Here is a 17,513-nt window from a genome sequence, read left to right on the forward strand (position 1 = left end):
CCCAGGAATTCTCCCCAAACAAGCACTGGATCTTCTGTTTATCCTGCCGGAGGAGGAAAACAAACCTAGTTACAGCAGCTGAGGGGTGAAGAGGGAAGAGAGGTAGGCCTGCTTCATCCGGTGTGCTTTTTCATCCATTACATCCCAGGTATTAATGTAGCTTTTAGGATTTTTCAACAACAGTTATGTTGCTCAGTCAGTCTGACCTGCAGGTTGTACAGTGTGGGAGGATGTTGGAATGTGTTGCGAGAAAGCTTGGCATATTTTGCTCTGTATGTTTGATCTCTGATGACTCTGAGATAAAACATACAAATACAGAATAAGAAAACCTTCAATTTGAATGTCACAGGTGCTTTGGGGGGCAGTGGGGCTCGTAGTCAACATACCACATGTACTCACTCACATCTCGCTGCAAAACAACTGATGCTTCTAAATAAGGAAACCAGCTCGATATTCAGACCATTATGAAAACTGACAGTTTTAAAAAGATTCAAGGACATTCTTAAATTGTAACTGAAGAGGTGTTTCAGCATTTCCAGTGACCTCTGTGGTACTTGTGCACTTTAGGGGAACTGTTTTGTTTGGGTCTCTCTTTCTCTGAGCCATTAAATAATAGCTTTTTCCTAATTTGCCTTTTTTATTTTGCACCAGCTTCCTTTTGCAACTGTAGCATACTGTAATTTTTCCTCAATACTAATTATTTTCCCTACAATCTCCCCCTTCATGCCCCCTTCTCCCTGCCCCTGTGCTCTCTCACTTGCCTGCACTAATCCTTTTGTTGTGGACTGAGGGGCCCAGGCTTTGGCTGACCGTTCGTCACTGTAAGGGCTGGTTCAGCTGAAGGGTGCCCACCGAGCCCTCCTGTCCTCCACCAGATCAGGCGTGCCTATTATTAATGCCTCTCTCAGCAAGAACACATCCGCTGCTCTTCTTTAGAAGCTTTCCCTCTCCTCTTCTCGTTCGCCGTCATTCAAATTTCTCTCAATTTTCTTGTCTATCTTCTCTCTCCATCACCTTCTTGCTGTCTGTCAAGCCCTTTGCCAGTCCTGGGAGCTTGAGGGAGTCAGACGGCCTCGGTAGGAACATGCACTTCAGGAGCAGTGCTCCCCTTTTGCTGCTGCTGCTTCTTCTTTGTCTGCTGGGGAGCGTCCTGGAGGTGAAAGGGCAGGAGCGGGGGCACCTGCAGGAGGCTCAAAGGGCCTTGAATCTGCCCCTGAGTACTGATGATGAACCTCGTTTCCAGAAGAACCACACAGGTATCCTGATCACCACACTGCTGCGGGCGGTGCACTGCGCAGAGCAGACTGGCAACACTCAGGACGTCTGTGACAAGGTAAGGCCTTCACCTGTCTCTGTACATGATAAACCAAGCTCACTAAGTGCTTTGTGACATGATAGTACATATATAAATTAGATTATTTGAAAAGATTCTCCCGATTCCCACATCCCTACAAAAGCTACAACTTTTACATCTAATATGCTAAGTGCTTATTATGTATTCATCCCATTTCTGCCTGCTTATTCCAGGAGACATGCTTATTATGGCTGGAATGTGAGTGAATGTGGAGGCTTAAGTCCTTGACCTCTATGGGGCATTCATGCTGAGTGGCTTTAGACATCCCTCAGTTTGACATAATAAACTCCATAGAGTGGACTTAGAGGTACTTCACATGTTTGTGCAGGTTGACTGACAATGGGATTATGTGTGTATGTGTGTGTGTGTGTGTGTCGAGCCTTGAAAAAAATCTAGAGTGAGATTTATGAATTAAGAAAGCAACTTAAATTTCTTCTTTGTTTGAACAGTGTGCTCTCTCTAACACACTCTCCCAGTTGCCTATATTCTTGTGTGTGGGTCTCATTGGGCTCAACTTACCAAAATACAAGCAGCAGCACAAAGCTACTCCTTTTCCAAGAAGCTCAGTACAGTGTACGCAGGAATAAAATAGGCCTTTTATAAAGCTGACCTCTTTTTCACAATATGTTGACATGCAAATCTAAGGTCAGTCAGCGCTCACATGACTGAACACCATAATCCAGATTTTGCACCGTTTGCCATCAAATATGAAAATTAGTTTGTGTTATTTTGCAGTATTCTGTCCTTAATATCTGCCTAAAAATGGTTCCGTTTTACTCTTGTGGTCCTCTTCTTGTCACAGTGCCTGACACCAGACGTAGCTCTCTCTGTGCTGGAGGATGATGGGAAGGCTTACCTTACTGAGGAGGACTTCCAGCGGATGTCCACTGTTCTGCTGTACTACATTATTAACTTGCAAGATCTGTGCGTGTCCAACTCTGCCTCTCCTTCCTCCCTTTCCTCGTCCTACTCCTCCTCCTCATCTGGGAACTATCAGTTCTACCTTTTGGCCCTCATCAATCTACACCCAGCTGAAGACAACCGCTTCCTATCATCCAGTGAGACAGAAACTATTCTGCAGCTCATCAACAAACACTACAACCCCTCCAGCCAAGACGCCTCTACCTCATCTGATTTACAAGTAAGACATTTTTATCTGACAGATATATCCTTTCTTGACTGGTGCAGATCTGGATATCATACTTTCACCTTTGATCCCACAGTGTATTGATGCTGCACATCTCCTCGGAGATGTTAACAACAAAGAAAATCCAGGTGCTGGTGCGTCTTCGGTGCCCAAACTGGCCGCAGCCATCATCAGCCACATCCTGCAGGGTCACTGTTTCAGCCGGAGGAACCTTCCATCGCCTGCCTTCTTTACTGACTATATCTTTCACTCACTAAATTGCACTAGTAATCTGCAGATTATAGGTAAGTTTATAAGTATATTCAACTTGTTATACACTCACACTAACCTGATGTTTGATGATGAAGCAGACTAATAACCATAGCTACATAAAAAACCTGTAAAAGAATCTTATTCTCTTTCCTTCTGTTATTAAAACCTGAAATAACTTTAGCTCATTTTTTGTGGGGGGGGGGGGGGGGGGGGGCAGAAACATACTGTGAACTCAATACTTACATATTATCTCCCTTTAAGTTAACTGATTGGCAAAAAGATAGTCATTGACACATCCAGCAGAGAGAGAGCAACATTAGCATTCATTTGGAAACTTGTTTTTGGCTACCCAACAAATGTAAGTCCAATATTCAATCTCTTTTTAGCTCTGTTTTTGGTCTCCACCAACGCCCGAGGGAAATATTTGGCTCTTTAGCTGCTTAATGCTGCACTATGCTCACCAGATAGTTGCTAACTTTGTCTGACTGACATTTAGTGCTGGGCAGGTAGCATACAGTGAGTTTTTAGAGCTTTCTCACTGAAAACATGTATTCAATGCCGATGAGAGCACTGAGACTCAATCAAAGTTGCAGGCCAGAAAATCAAACCAATGAGCTGAAACTCGCTATAAAGCTGAGGGAACGGTGGAGTTGGGTTCTCTGTGGATTCATCGCTACGAGCAACACTTTCATATTACACATAGTCATTTGATCCATTGTTATTTTGAAATTATAGCTGCTTTATCGTCTCTATATTTCCTTTTGCTGCCACTGACTATGAAGAATGAGTAGTCGTGCTTGAAAGAGCAATTAACCCACCTTAGAGATTTTCATTAGTCTGGTTTTTAAAGGCTTTTTAAAGACCATTCTAAAAATAAATTAAATGATCTTTTACATGAAAAGACTCAAAATGATTATTGAATACTGGCACAACATGCTGGTTACCTGTTCAACAAGCAAGTTCAATCCAAAATCTCAATACCACGTACAGTATTTTGTCCACATTTTTTAAAACAATAATCTGATTTGGAACCCTGACTAATTTAGATTAATCTGAGTTGGTGCCATTTCTCTGTTAGACTTAGAGGAGTTGCTTCATCAGCTGGGTGTCGGACGGGAAGGAGCTGCACACTCTCACCACAGGAAGAGGCGGAGCATCACTGGGAGCTTGCAGACAGGGGCGGGGCATCCGCTGGATGGTTGCAACCAAGACACTAAGGGAGTAAGCAGAGACTGGGCACAGGTGAAGTTTACAGGAGAAGATTCGGTACTGAGATTCAAAACATACTGCGTGACTATTATATTGCTGCAGGTACTGATTTGATGAGCCTCCTACTGATTCCCAAATTTGTCTTTTCCTTTAAATCCAATCAGGTATGTTTTTCAGCCAATCAGTTGGTGGATATTTTTGCCCTGGATCCACATTTGCCAATTTCCAAGGAGCACTTCAGACAAATATGTCCAGCCATTATTCAGCAGTTGCTAGGCAATGCCTGTGAGACTGCAGAGCAAAAACCAAGAGGATCTCTGCCCACTGCTCTCGAGAGTAAGACATTTTACTGCATTGTTTTCTCTCCACAGCACACAATCACTAATAAACACAATATACAGAAGTTGCAGCTGAATAAACCTTTTTTTAATTGTGACTTTTTGTTTACTGGATCGAGGTAGACCTTTTACATGAAATGTTTTATTTTACGTCATCAATTGCACTGAATTGCAAATTCATACATATTATGACACATATTATTGACTGAGAAAAACATTCAGAAAATTGGTTATAAATGACTTGCAAAAGGAAAAGGGCTGTAAATTGACACTTATGATAAAAAAATTGCATCATGGACTTTTAGTTGTGTATTTGCACAATCATAGAAAGATACACACAGTAATAAAACTAAATAGATATGTGCACAGTCCCTCCAAAAAAAAGCTAATTCAATCCAGTGTAATCATGAACATCAGACAGAGAAGATGAAACAAGCAAGAATAACGAGCAGGTAAAAGAAACATAAAAAAGGAACATATAATCAAACAGTTATTTGGTTAGGTTTGGTGCAGAGCAACAAATACAAACATATAAAGATATTCAAATGCAGTCCTTGTAAAACTGAGCTTCAGCTTGAAGCTTCATAAAATTTATATTTTTGGTCATGAAACGCTCAAAAGCCTTTCCTTTCTGCAGAGTATGGCTACAGCACGGCTGCTGTCCTGCTCATCACGGTGGGCTCCATGCTGGGAATCTGCCTGATCTTCTTTAACTCCTGCCAGGAAACCTACACGCTCATCCTGCAGCTGTTTGTTGGCCTGGCAGTGGGAACTCTCTCAGGAGACGCGCTCCTGCACCTCATACCACAGGTATACAACACAAAGCTGCACTGTCTTCTGTTACTGATGTATGGAGATGCCATGTCTTCGCCTGGTGAGTAAATGTCTAACAGTTTCCTCTTTGTCTCCTCCTGGAGATCCTTGGCCTCCATGACGACACTCACAGTCATGATGTAGAGCACTACGCCGAAGGAAAGGAGTATCTGTGGAAGATCCTTGGCATGATCGCTGGGATCTACGGCTTTTTCCTCATTGAAAGAATCTTCTCCTTTTTGGTTCCTTTTCATGACCATGTAAGAGTTTTAATTTAATAATGCAAAAGTTAAGCAGATAGCAAAATACACACAATGAAGTGTACGGGGGGGAAAGGAATGTTTATGTTGGACAAGGTTGTCGCTGATTTTCTTTATCTAATCAGATTTTTTTCCCATAAACAAGCAAGTTTATGTGCTGAGGCTGAATTCTTGCAGAGCTGATTGTTGAGCAGCAGTGGACTTTCTTTTGTCCGCAGGGTCATTCCAGTGACTTAACCTTAGAGCTGAACTGCAATGGTCAGTCACAGAGGGGCAAATCCATTTCCACTATACAGCTGGTGAGTGTCATCACAACCCACACTGACCTTTCATGTTCTTATAGTGTTCTTGCTGGGAAATCCTGGTTCCTGTCATCATCTCTATTGTTTACTTTGTTACGGAGCAGACCGTGGCAACCATGACAAGGCAGTTCCTGGATATTAAACGGAAAAATATCAAAGAAAGAAAAGTTTAACTCACTGTAAAATATTGTACAAGAATTTAGTGGAATCAACTAATCTCTTGTCATTAACTTAAATAAGTAGTTTTATTATGTATAATAAATTATTATATAAATATATGTTATATATATATTCAACTATGTTTTTTGAAAGAGTTGGTTAAATGTACTGCTGAGAGATCACTCAACTCATTAAATTACATTTTTGAAGAAGTATGATCAGCATGTCAGCAGACTTCCCAGCATGCATTATTTGAGAGTTAAACTCTCCAAAGACTCTTCTTTTTTTGTATTAACAAGAAGATGTACATGTATGTCTTTAATACATGTTAACACAAGTCATGGTTGTTTCTTGTCATAATCATGGAAACAATGCAAACCACGATGAAGCTTAAGATCAAATTCAATCACTATCCCCAAATAAAAAGCAACTGCTAGTCACTTTTAGCAGCTTTGCATGTTGTCTCTGTACTGAATCTGGTACAACATGGTACTAGAAGATCTAGATGTAGAATCTGCAGCATTAAGATCTTTATGACAAAGTAACTGTCTCCTCCAAATGAGAAAATGTAAATGAAAAGCAAACTTGACTGCAACCTCTTATCAATATGACTGAACAGGTGTTGATTCCTTACATTTATTGAACTTGTTACCTCAAGCTGAGTTAACTTAGTTTTACATTTTTAAAACTCGTGAGACAACTTTGAAGTTCAAACTAATTCTTCAACAGAAGTTCAGTTACATAACAAAACGCCCCTGTGCGATATCACTAAAATGTTAAATGATTCAGCATTGTATCATCATAATAATTGTAGTATTTTAAGGGTGGAGTGCAGGGTATTTGATCTTAGTTATAAGTAAAAACAAACAGATTAGAGAGGCTAAATTGAAAATACAGACCTGAAAGTACAACCTCAACGCAACAAAAGTGAGTACACCTGTAACCACTGAAACAAAAGTCAAATCAAGTCAAGGTTTTTTTAAACTTATAGTCTTTTTAGTGCCAAAGTCCTTCTTTTTGTTACAGTTCTTCCACTGCAGCTGAACATTGTCTGTGGAGACACAAAGAGAGATTTATTTTTACTGAAACGACTGTAACTGTTGAAGATATCCATTTTTTTGACTAACTCAGACTGCTGAAACTTCATATTACCTTAAGATAAACTTTTAAATATGTATTTTGTTTCAACAAAAGGACTTTTGATTTTGTACCCAATCACTTTGGGTTTCATTGTAAGCACATTTGGAGCAAATCTTCCAATGTATTATTACAATGTATTATTTAAGAAAAACCTGTTTTTTCCCAATTGTTTTAAGAAAAACCAAGATGCCTCTCTGGTAGCAGCTGAGTTGTTGCATTGGTTAAATATTGTGTTCTCTGTGTTGTACAGCTGCAGAGTTAAATAAAGTCAATATAGTTTCATTCACCCCAATGATGCTCCACTCCCACACTACTCCTCCATCTGAATATCAAGAAAGCACTAATGCGCTTGTTATAAACAGCATTCAGCTGATAACAACAGTTGGACAAGTTTGGGGACATTACAGCTCATCTATCCAAAAAATCTTTAAGCCCACATCAATCCATTTAATTCATTTTCAGTGTTCAAAAATAGACTGAAAACAATTTAACTTCAAATTTCACTGAAATCAATTTTCCAGCTCTGCTCTTATGTAACAGGAAATGAAGAGTGGTGTGGGAGGGAGTAAAGGAACAGGGCACGTAGGATGTTGGAGAATGAGAAGTGTTGGATCATTGAGAAAGCACTTCATGCTTGTGTTGAATCATGTACATAAAGTCGAATACATACGCTCGAAACTAGACCATTTCAGACACAGACGCAGGTCCAAAAGAGGCAGCAACCTCAACCGTTCTATCCCTACTGTGCTGTAATTTTCATAAAGTCAGTCTATTTTAAATTTCTCAATTTTGGATCACAGGTTAAGAGAGTAATTATCTGTATCATGCAGGGTCCAGTGGATGACTTGGAGTGTACAGAAATATCTCCTGAACACACAGACACAACGAGCCCTTCACATCAGAGTAAGCTAAACCGCTCCTTCAATATGAGCTACACAGCACTGATGAATGTGATGTACTTTGTAATTAGTCGCCTGGCATGACAGAACGATTGTCACGGTCTGAGGATGAGCTTTTGACGGCACAGACTCCCCTTGTGTTCCCAGGACAAGGGGTTCCTCTGCTGGCTGTGATGGTAATTGTGGGAGACAGCCTTCATAACTTCGCCGATGGCCTGGTTGTTGGCGCAGCCTTCTCCTCTTCAGCCGAGACTGGCATGGCAACAACTGTGGCCATCCTGTGCCACGAGATCCCGCATGAGATGGGTGAGAGGTCACGGTGATTAGTTTGGGAACGCTTCTGTTGTTTTTTCGGCTTAGGCCAGGAAACACTCTGCTTGACTGACCGACTTATCTCTTCTGCTTTTGTTTTCAAGGGGACTTTGCAGTGTTGCTCAGCTCTGGACTCTCTGTGAAGACTGCTGTGCTAATGAACTTTCTCAGCGCTCTGACGGCCTTCATGGGCCTCTACATCGGACTGTTTGTTTCCGCAGAGATAGAGGTGCAGCAGTGGATCTTCACTGTCACTGCTGGCATTTTTCTCTACTTGTCACTAGTAGAAATGGTAAGGGAGCCTTCTTAAAGGACAAGGCCAGTGGTATTCTATATGTTAGCATGGCTAAAAACACATCAATGAGCCACACTGGCGCACTGAGTGACTTACTTATATTCCCATCTGTGTATGAAAACTATTGACTTATTTTCTTTCTTCCATCAGCTTCCAGAGATGAGTCGAGTGAAGACCAACAGACCGTGTCTCATGTTTCTCCTGCAGAACCTCGGTCTCTTGATGGGTTGGGCTTGTCTTTTGCTTCTGGCGCTCTTTGAACATGAACTCAAATTCTAAACACACATAAGCCTTTATGTATTCAACAACAAGCTGACTTGTGTTTCTTGAAATTGTCATTGACTTGTTTATTATTATCTCCAACTGTACGCTCATGCAAGTGTTAGTGTGTGCAAACAGGATATTTGAACAAGTCATTCTTGGTCAAAGAGTGAGTATTTCATGGTGTTGTCATCTCAACAATGGATAACAAATGCACAGTACGTTAGCTGTATGAATCCTGTCTTTTTTTTTATACATGATGATTTATTTTTGTATGTTATGTATCATGGGTACCTGTGTCTGGACGCTACATGTCTAGTTTACCCTTTTATTACCTTATTTGGCAGCATCAGGTACAATTGTGCATATCTGTTGTTCTGTGAAATATAAATATGTTGTTGCCTCAGACAATCAAATCATTTTTTTAAGTAATTTGTCACCTGCAAAATATAAAGTGTTGTAAATCTTGTTTATTACTTGTATGTCAGTGTCTTTATACTAATAAGGGAATATGTCATTTAAAAGGCATCGAGTTCATGAGGGTTTTGTTGATTTTGTACATTGTCTTATTTTATATTTTACAGGGGCGTAATTTCTTAAAAAGTCCTAAGACGTTTCCTGAGAGAAGTATGTAGTTTGTATGTTTTATATGTGGTACTAAATTTGGTACTAATTATAGGGAAAATAGAGAGTTCAAATGGTACACCTCCAGGTAATTAAATGTAATTAATTGCTAGTGTAACCTACACACTTTTAGTCATGACTTACTGTAGTGTTAGATGTGCAAAAATATGGAATTTGTCTGCATACAATTCAACATATATGAAAAATCAAAGCTTCCAATAATAAATGAATAATGAATGAACATTTACTTGGGTTTAAATTGAGCTTTTCTTTCAAGGAACTTATTCATTTTTTCCCTATAATTCGTACCAAATTACATAGTTTTATTAGAAAAAATATTAGGATAATACCCTCTAATATTAGGTGCAAAAGAAAGGACTAATACCTCTTTGTGAGACATAAGCAGCTCTACAATATGTTGATATTTGAAACCCTGCTTTTAGACAAACATTGCTCTCTTTCAGCATCTCATCTCGGAGGCATTGTTCTTTGTTTTTCAAGGCCTCTCTGTGATCCAATATGAGGGCACTTCCACCCACCTGAGCTACTTGTTCTGTTCATCCACCAACCTGGATGACTAATGCTCGCTGTGCAAGACAGAAACTGCATGTGGAGCGATCCGGCCCACACAGCGCACATGCTCTTTACCAGCCAGAGTGGGCCTGTAAAAAAAGGAGGTGGAGGAAGATGAGAATATGATGAATGCATCAGCACAATAACATAAATGAAACACAGCAAATCAACTTATTTGTACATTAAATTGGATTTGTGAGACTGAAAGAAAGGGTGAGCTTAAGAGGGATTTTTTAATCGGCTTGCTGTGATTTAATTCTGGTGTTCACATCATCAACATATTTCTGTAAAATTTGAGCAAACAGCTGTCAAGCCCTTTCATTATTTGTGTGGGGGATTAGTTTCATTGCACCATTTGCATTATGCCGATTATGTTAATTTCCCATCCTAAGCTCACTATCACAGTGCAATACGTCTTTTATATTGACAGTGTCATGAGATTATTTGGCTATCACTGCAGAAAAAAGCTGACACCATTTATTGTGACTTCCCGAGTAATGTTCAAACAATTGGAGGAAGTCCATTGCATTTTTCACTTATTCTAGCAATTCTGCTGTTATTTTGGAAGTGCCAACCTCTGGCATTTCCAGGAAAGCTTGAGGCCTACTGGTTTGTGTGTGGATCTGTTCTTTTGCACCAAAGAGCAATGTTTTGGCATGTGCGCATCTTTTCAAGGCAGCTGCTGCCAGGATGGAGGAAGGAAGGGTCTTTTTATCTGGGCCATGTTGGTGTGAACACCGAGTATCCTCACTTGTTCAGCAGAGTCCTGTCAGAAGACGAGATCAGCTCCGGGGTCACCGAGGCAGCAGAGCACACAAATGATGGGAAAAAGAGAGACACAAAACAGGAAATATAAAAGGGTTTTTCCTTTGATTTGAAAGGATCTGACTTAGAATAATCCTTTGCACCTGTTATTGTTATAAACCGCATGGGATCAACCTGCTGGAAGTAAGACATTTTAGTTGTATTCACTCGGGACTTAATATAAATGAAATGTTGGAAAGCATCAGTCTTAAATTGAGGCAAGTTTCTTTATTTTGAAAAACAGTTGGTTTTAACACAGATAATGGCAATGTGTAGTTTAGTCTCTAGTTAAAGGTGTACTCCACCAATTTAGTAGTGTAATTCCATAAAGTTGGTGGACTTATGAGAGACAGATTTGTTAATAAATGGTCAAAATTGTAGCTGTAGATGCAGAGATATCCTCCAGAAACACTGCATCCTACATTTCCCATAATGTCACCTTCATAGCATATTTTGTTAGACTATCCAGACTTGATAAATGCCCACACCCTGCAAACTCAACGCAAATTTTGACGCAGGTTTTCTGTCTCCAAGTCCCAGCTGAGATACCATCATCAGGGTTGTTTTCTCAGACTTTAGAAAGCTCCCTCCAGAGCCACAGAGGACATTATTCATCCGTTTTCACACGTTGAATTGGACTAACAATGGTGGAGTGGAGTGGTAAGCTGACTTTGATGTCTAAATATTGGTGGAGTGTCCCTTTAAAATGCATGTGCACATGACACCACTAGAGGGCAGAAATGAATCACAAAATTTCAGGGCTTATTGTGGTAAAATAAGTCTGAGGAGGGGTTCAGTTCAGCTGCAGTGTGTGGTCTGAATGGTCTCATTTCACCCACCCAATCCCATCACTGCTGTTTGTTTGAGATTATTCACCACAATTAGGCCGCAACAGTCAGGGATTAGTTATGTAGACAATTTTAATGACAACTAAAACAATGGTGATGAATAATATCATGACTCATGCTGAACTTTCATCTTCTCCTCTCTGCTCTGCCTGCAGTTCACGTCATAAACTTTGTTGGTTTTCATACTAAAAAAGCTAATCTTTTCCTTCCCTGTGTTGCTATAGTTGCAGCTATCATCTGACCTAATTTCCTGTTTCTTCCACCTGCTCCTCACTCACAATCAACCCCAGTGTACAATATAACCAGTGACCTTCTTCTGCCAAAGATCTGCCTTCTCGATGCCAAATTCAAAGAGTTTTAAAGTGTTTTGCTGCCCTCTCTGGTTGAGATTTTCAAGCCTGTTTTACCTGTAATGTTGTGGTCAGAGAAGTGTGCTTTGTTGCACCTGTAACCACACCCAACAGTGATGTCACGATGTCCTGGAGTACACGTGTGCATCACTGCAGCAAGGTGAGAAGTTAAACCACTAAGCAAGATTTAATTCAAGGGGTGTTAAGTTAATCATCAACTCAAGTACTGTACTCAAGTACAATTTTGAGGTACTTGTACTTTACTTGAGTATTTCCATGTGATTCTACTTCATACTTCCACTACATTTCAGAGGGAAATATTGTACTTTCTACTCCACTACATTTATTTGACAGCTTTAGTTACTTTTCAGATGAAGATTTGACACAATGGATAATATAACGAGCTTTTAAAATACAACACATTGTTAAAGATGAAACCAGTGGTTTCCAACCTTTTTTGGCTTTCGACGTCTTACAAAAAGCAGTGTGTAGTCGGGGTCACATTTCAGATGTCTGTGAGTTGTTAACAGCTCCACCAAAGAGTGATTTTTTCCTCTAAACTTCTCACATGGTTTCACTTCAATAAATGTTCAAATGATCCAATATTTCACCAAAAATCAAAGATTAGAGAAAAAGTACAAAAACTGAAAACAGATTTGTGTATCAGAACTTTGTTTTTTTCTTATTTCCTCTCCCATTTATCATCTCACGACCCCTCAGATTTATCTGGTGACCCTTTGGAGGGTCCTGACCCCTTACTTGGGAACCACTGGACTAAACTAGCTAACTGTATATAAAGTAGTTGAAACTAGCTCCACCTCCAGCAGCTACAACAGTAACATGCTGCTAAAACACTGATGCTTCAGTATTAATAATCTAATGATGTCATATATAATAATATCAGTCAGTCAGAGGGACCAAACCACTACTTTTACTGCAATACTTTAACTACATTTTGCTGCTAATGCTTATGTACTTAGGATTTTTCATGCAGGACTTGTAATGGAGTATTTTAACATTGCTGTATTGGCACTTTTACTGAATTAAACGATCTGAATACTTGTTTCACCATTGGTTATAAATGATGATTTTTATGGCATTAACCCATAAAAGACAAAAAAAAAACTTTACGCTGCAGTTAATCACTTCCTTGAAAAAACCCAACACTATATTTGTTATTTTCAGACAGATTTTTTGCTTGAAAGCTGTTATTCATGTTCTCCTCTTGTGCTGTGAGAAGGCAGATGTGTTGGCGTTAGATGAGGGCGCGCAGCTCTCAGCCAGTGTGGGTAGGAGCAGGGCACTGATGAGGAGGCTCTTTGATGCTGAAGACTATAATATCCGAGAATTCAACTCATCATCATCATCATCATCATCATCATCATCATCATCGACATCATCATCATCTGAACTGGAGGAAAACTGCCCTCTTCCGCACAGGCTCCTCCTCAACCCTCCTGTCTCAAACTTGAAGATTGGCGGTGCCGGCTGAGCAGCAGCGTCTCTGTCTGCATTCAAACTCGCTGATGAAGCGGTGAATGAGTAAGAAAAAAAAAATGCGCTTTAGCTTTTCTCTCGGGCACAGCTGGGGCATCTGTCCGAGCAGAGCAGTTTCGTTGAGTGTTCGCTTTTATGAAATGGTGTAATGGTCCTCAATAATACTCCAAAAACAACAGCGTCAACACCTCTGGACAAACACATGGACTCGCTGGAGCACCCGGTGTTACAAGTAAGTCAGTTAAATTTAAAAAAAAAAATATGCGCCAGCTTGTGATCGTGATAAAAGATTGCAGGTGGTCAAGGGTCAACTTAAGGTCAACTTCCGTTAATTACTTAATTAGTTTTGCTATATTTCTTTATCAGATATATGCGTCGTCTTTCAGTGTTACTTTCTGCTGAGTCAAGTCAGGTTGGAGCAGTGTCAAATGTTTTATTGGCTTTATTTGGCTTTTAAATAATGTCATTCTTATCCATTTTTTAAATTATTCTTACTAGTCACTGTTTTTACTTTCACTTATATATTTTATCATCTACTGTCTTTTTGTCTAATTTTATTGTCTTTCTATTAACCTTTGTCTCGATGTGTTGCATTTTTTTTTATTGTTAAGTACTTTGAGCTACATCTCCTGTGTGAAACGTGCTCTATAAATAAATAAAGTTTATTATTAGTATTATTTTCTGTCAAACACATTGTTTTAACGTTAACAACTTTTTTATTTTTTACATCTCCAGATAAAACTGCGAACCCACTTTTAGTCCTGTGGTGGAAGAAGTAGTCTATTTTCATTAGGTAGTTGAGACACCACAATATAAAAATACTCTATTACAAGTAAAAGTCCTCCATCCATAACTTTACTTCAGTAAAAGTACAGAAAATGTACTTTAATTATCAAGTAAGGAAAGTACTTATCATGTAGATTTGCTCCTTTCAGAGTGATATATTATTGGACTATTTTATTGATGCATTCAGGGCTGCAAGATTATTCTCATTATTGATTAATCTGTGCATTAATTTCTTAATTGATTTGTTGTTTGGTCTATAAAATGTCAGAAAATGGTGAAAAATGTTGATTATTGTTTCCTAAAGCTCAGGATGCAACTTAAAATGTCTGTTTTGTCTCAACCAACAGACCACAACCCCAAATATATTCAGTTTACTATCATAGAAAACTAAAGAAATGAGAAAATATTCACATTTAAGAAGCTGGAACCAGAGAAGTTTAGCATTTTTTCTTTAAGAATGATGAATAGATTATAAAAATAGTTGACGATTAACTTTTCACGCCGATCGATTAATCGATTGATTATTGCAACTCTTGATGCATTGATATGTAAGAAGCATTTTACTGTTCTAGCTATAAGATAAAGCTAATTTGAAATGTTTTATATAATGTTTGGTAGTTTAAATGATAGCAATGTATCATATTTCAGTAACTATATCCTACAGTAGTTGTCAGATAAATCTAGTGCAGTTAAAATTACAATATTTGAAATGTAGTTGAGTATAAGTACAAAGTAGAATAAAATGTAAATAATCAAGCACAAAAACTTAAATATTGTTCTTTATTATAGCATCCATGAAAATGAGAATATGAAAATATCTTCTCAATACAGTAAAGGATGTTAAGATGTTAAGAAAGCCCCAGGTAAATTATGACAGGTTGGATTTTACATTTGTTCAGCATGTATTATACTATTTCTAATATGTTTCGGCTTACTGAGGTTAAATCTCTCCCTGTTCCTCCAGACTGTCTCTGGGCAGCTCAGACTGTCCTGCATGACCGCACCGGCTCCTAAGAAACAGTTAGAATAGCTCTCCTCTTTTTATATGCGTGATTAAAATGTCTCAGGGGAACGGGCTGGAATAAAAGGCAGATTCGAAATGAATTTCTGTTTTTCCGTTGCTACTGGCAACGCACGCTGTATGAGCACTTGAGCCGAGTGCATTACTTTTCCAGCCTCTTATCGTATCAGCTTGCATATTACAGACCACCCACATAATTACCATCTTTTTCATGACACCTGTCATAATATTACAGTTCAAACAAAACACAGAGAGCTATACTTAACTAATTGAACTAACAGCAAGGCTCCAAGTCTACACTTAATGGATGGGTTCACATGTTTTTCAAGTCTGTCTTAAAACAATACTCACATACTTCCTCGACCATAACTCATCAGGGAAACACAAAGAGGGAAGTTTGTACTAAGAAGAAGTTGGAAGAAGAGTTGAAATCAATCAATTAGTTATTCACCAGAAGACAAATCAGCAACTATTGTGGTCATTTTTTATCTGTTTATAGAAATTTTTCAAGCAAAAACTCTAAATATTCTCTAGTTGCAGCTTCTTCAATGTGAGGATTTGCTGCTTGAATAAAACAAGACATTTGAAAGTCACCTTGGTAAAAGGTGTGACAGACAATTTTCACTATTGTCTTTCATTTCCCAGACCAACCAATTAACCGATTAATCAAGAAAACAATCAACAGAGTAACGAATAATGAAAATAATTGTTTCATTGCAGTCGTAGTTAGAAAATACCCACTTGATACATCATATACTGTATATTGGAATCGTGTCAGGAGGGGATCTATTGAGTAGCTAGTATAGACATTTGTCTTATTTATTTATTGGGACCCTGTACAGTGTTAAACATGAATGTTACCATTTGATGTACTGTACCAGAGTTAGCTTATAGTTAGCTCATAGCAGCTCATCTGCAGTCCCTTTGGCAGGTCACAGTTAAAACATATAACAGCACAGCAACAAACAGTACAAAGCAAAAAACACACATGACACATAATACGAAATACAAAGCTACACACAGTAGCACATCACATACACCTACAATGTCAACTAGAAATGACTAATGAATTTATGGAACATTTACAGTGACAGTGTACATATGGGCGTGTGAGTATTGTATTAGAGTATGTGAACTTATCCTTTAACCATTTCACTCTTTTTTTTTTTTTTTGAAGTCTCAAGGGAAAGGAGCACGAAGAAAAGGTCGATTTAAAGGTTCGGATGGCAGCACCTCCTCTGACACCACAACCAACAGCCTTGTCCGCCAGGTAAGGATGACAGTTCGTTTACAACACAAAGTTCCCTGCTTACAAAGTCCCCGTTCACTCAAAAATATGTTTTGCTTGTACCACATATATGTTTGGGCTCCACTTTGCAGAATGATATATGTGCAGTTTGGCACATTGAGGCTTTTTTTTTTTTACAATCATCTGCTGGAGAGAAAGTTTAAGACGTGTATGTGACTAGTGTTAAGTGGAAGCAGAGACAGGAAGAAGGAGTAGATGTAATATTAAGAATTTCTCATGAAGTAATTGAACTCTTCTGTGTAAAAAACATAAGGCACTTTTATTATGAGAAGCAGAGTGTTGTTTGTGTTCTGTCATGTTTCTAGACACCGCCACAATCTGTGGACCACAATAAAGGCAATATTCTGAGGAAGAACTGATTACGTTTTGCAACAGAATCTCATGAAGAAGAGTCACATTTCCTGGCTGCAGTTGCTTCATTCAGGAATGCAACACTTGTGTGTGCGCCTGTGTGTGTGTGTGCGCGTCTTAACCCTGACAGAAAATGCAAACGGACATAAGAGCCCAGCTTCAATGATCATCATCCATCAGAGATGAGATGTGCATTGCAGTGAGAGCCGTCTGTAAACACTGCTGGGTACACTATGTTAACCACTGCGCTCTTCTCTAAGCTGCGTCCTCGGCGCTTGAGAGCAGCGACACAGTGGCCTGTTATAAAGCAGACGCTGCGAGGTACACACTCGACGTGTCTGGTCTTTGTTGAGCAGACCTGCATGGGACAGGATGGGCCGGGTTAAGGATGCGCGCCCCTGCCTAAATGTTTCTGCCTTTTTTGGAGGGAGGCACGGATCGCCTCGACTTTGGCACGGCAGCAGGAGAGCAAAACGCCACCTCCTAACACAGGAGTCTGCTTCGTCTCAAGGCCGTGCAGAACTTCTGAATGAGCTGCTCTCATCGGTACAGCTCAACACGAGCCGTTTAGTGAGAAATTGCCTTATTTTACTGCCACCCTTGGGAGCT

General features: G+C 39.4%; 2 protein-coding genes across 3 annotated transcripts in view; both read left to right on the top strand.

Moving 5' to 3' along the window:
• The first annotated feature begins 788 nt into the window (after nt 1–788).
• LOC137173608 (zinc transporter ZIP12-like) lies at nt 789–9,214 on the top strand. Its single transcript, XM_067578506.1, has 12 exons — nt 789–1,333; nt 2,157–2,495; nt 2,578–2,785; nt 3,832–3,995; nt 4,127–4,298; nt 4,938–5,110; nt 5,218–5,373; nt 5,592–5,672; nt 7,805–7,877; nt 8,021–8,179; nt 8,290–8,477; nt 8,631–9,214. The coding sequence occupies exons 1-12, from the start codon at nt 896–898 to the stop codon at nt 8,757–8,759; spliced, it is 2,280 nt and encodes a 759-aa protein (XP_067434607.1). The 5' UTR covers nt 789–895; the 3' UTR covers nt 8,760–9,214.
• A 4,022-nt stretch (nt 9,215–13,236) lies between these two features.
• cacnb2a (calcium channel, voltage-dependent, beta 2a) overlaps nt 13,237–17,513 on the top strand; it is a 71,901-nt gene continuing 67,624 nt past the window's right edge. The window contains exons 1-2 of one of the 2 annotated variants that reach the window (XM_067577669.1): nt 13,237–13,669; nt 16,422–16,514. In XM_067577669.1, coding sequence (XP_067433770.1) covers nt 13,586–13,669; nt 16,422–16,514 — 177 coding nt within the window. In that variant the 5' untranslated portion in view covers nt 13,237–13,585. The remainder of the gene's footprint in view (nt 13,670–16,421; nt 16,515–17,513) is intronic. The other variant, XM_067577667.1, reaches the window with a different exon arrangement.

This window comes from Thunnus thynnus, chromosome 21, assembly GCF_963924715.1.
Source record: "Thunnus thynnus chromosome 21, fThuThy2.1, whole genome shotgun sequence".
NCBI classification, from domain to species: Eukaryota; Metazoa; Chordata; class Actinopteri; order Scombriformes; family Scombridae; genus Thunnus; species Thunnus thynnus.

Excerpts from the sequence above, each read along its gene's own strand:
- LOC137173608 (XM_067578506.1), top strand. The coding sequence starts at position 896 with ATGCCTCTCTCAGCAAGAACACATCCGCTGCTCTTCTTTAGAAGCTTT. Across the intron at positions 2,496-2,577 it reads CTACCTCATCTGATTTACAA|TGTATTGATGCTGCACATCT; the intron begins GTAAGACATTTT and ends TTGATCCCACAG. Across the intron at positions 3,996-4,126 it reads TAAGCAGAGACTGGGCACAG|GTATGTTTTTCAGCCAATCA; the intron begins GTGAAGTTTACA and ends AAATCCAATCAG.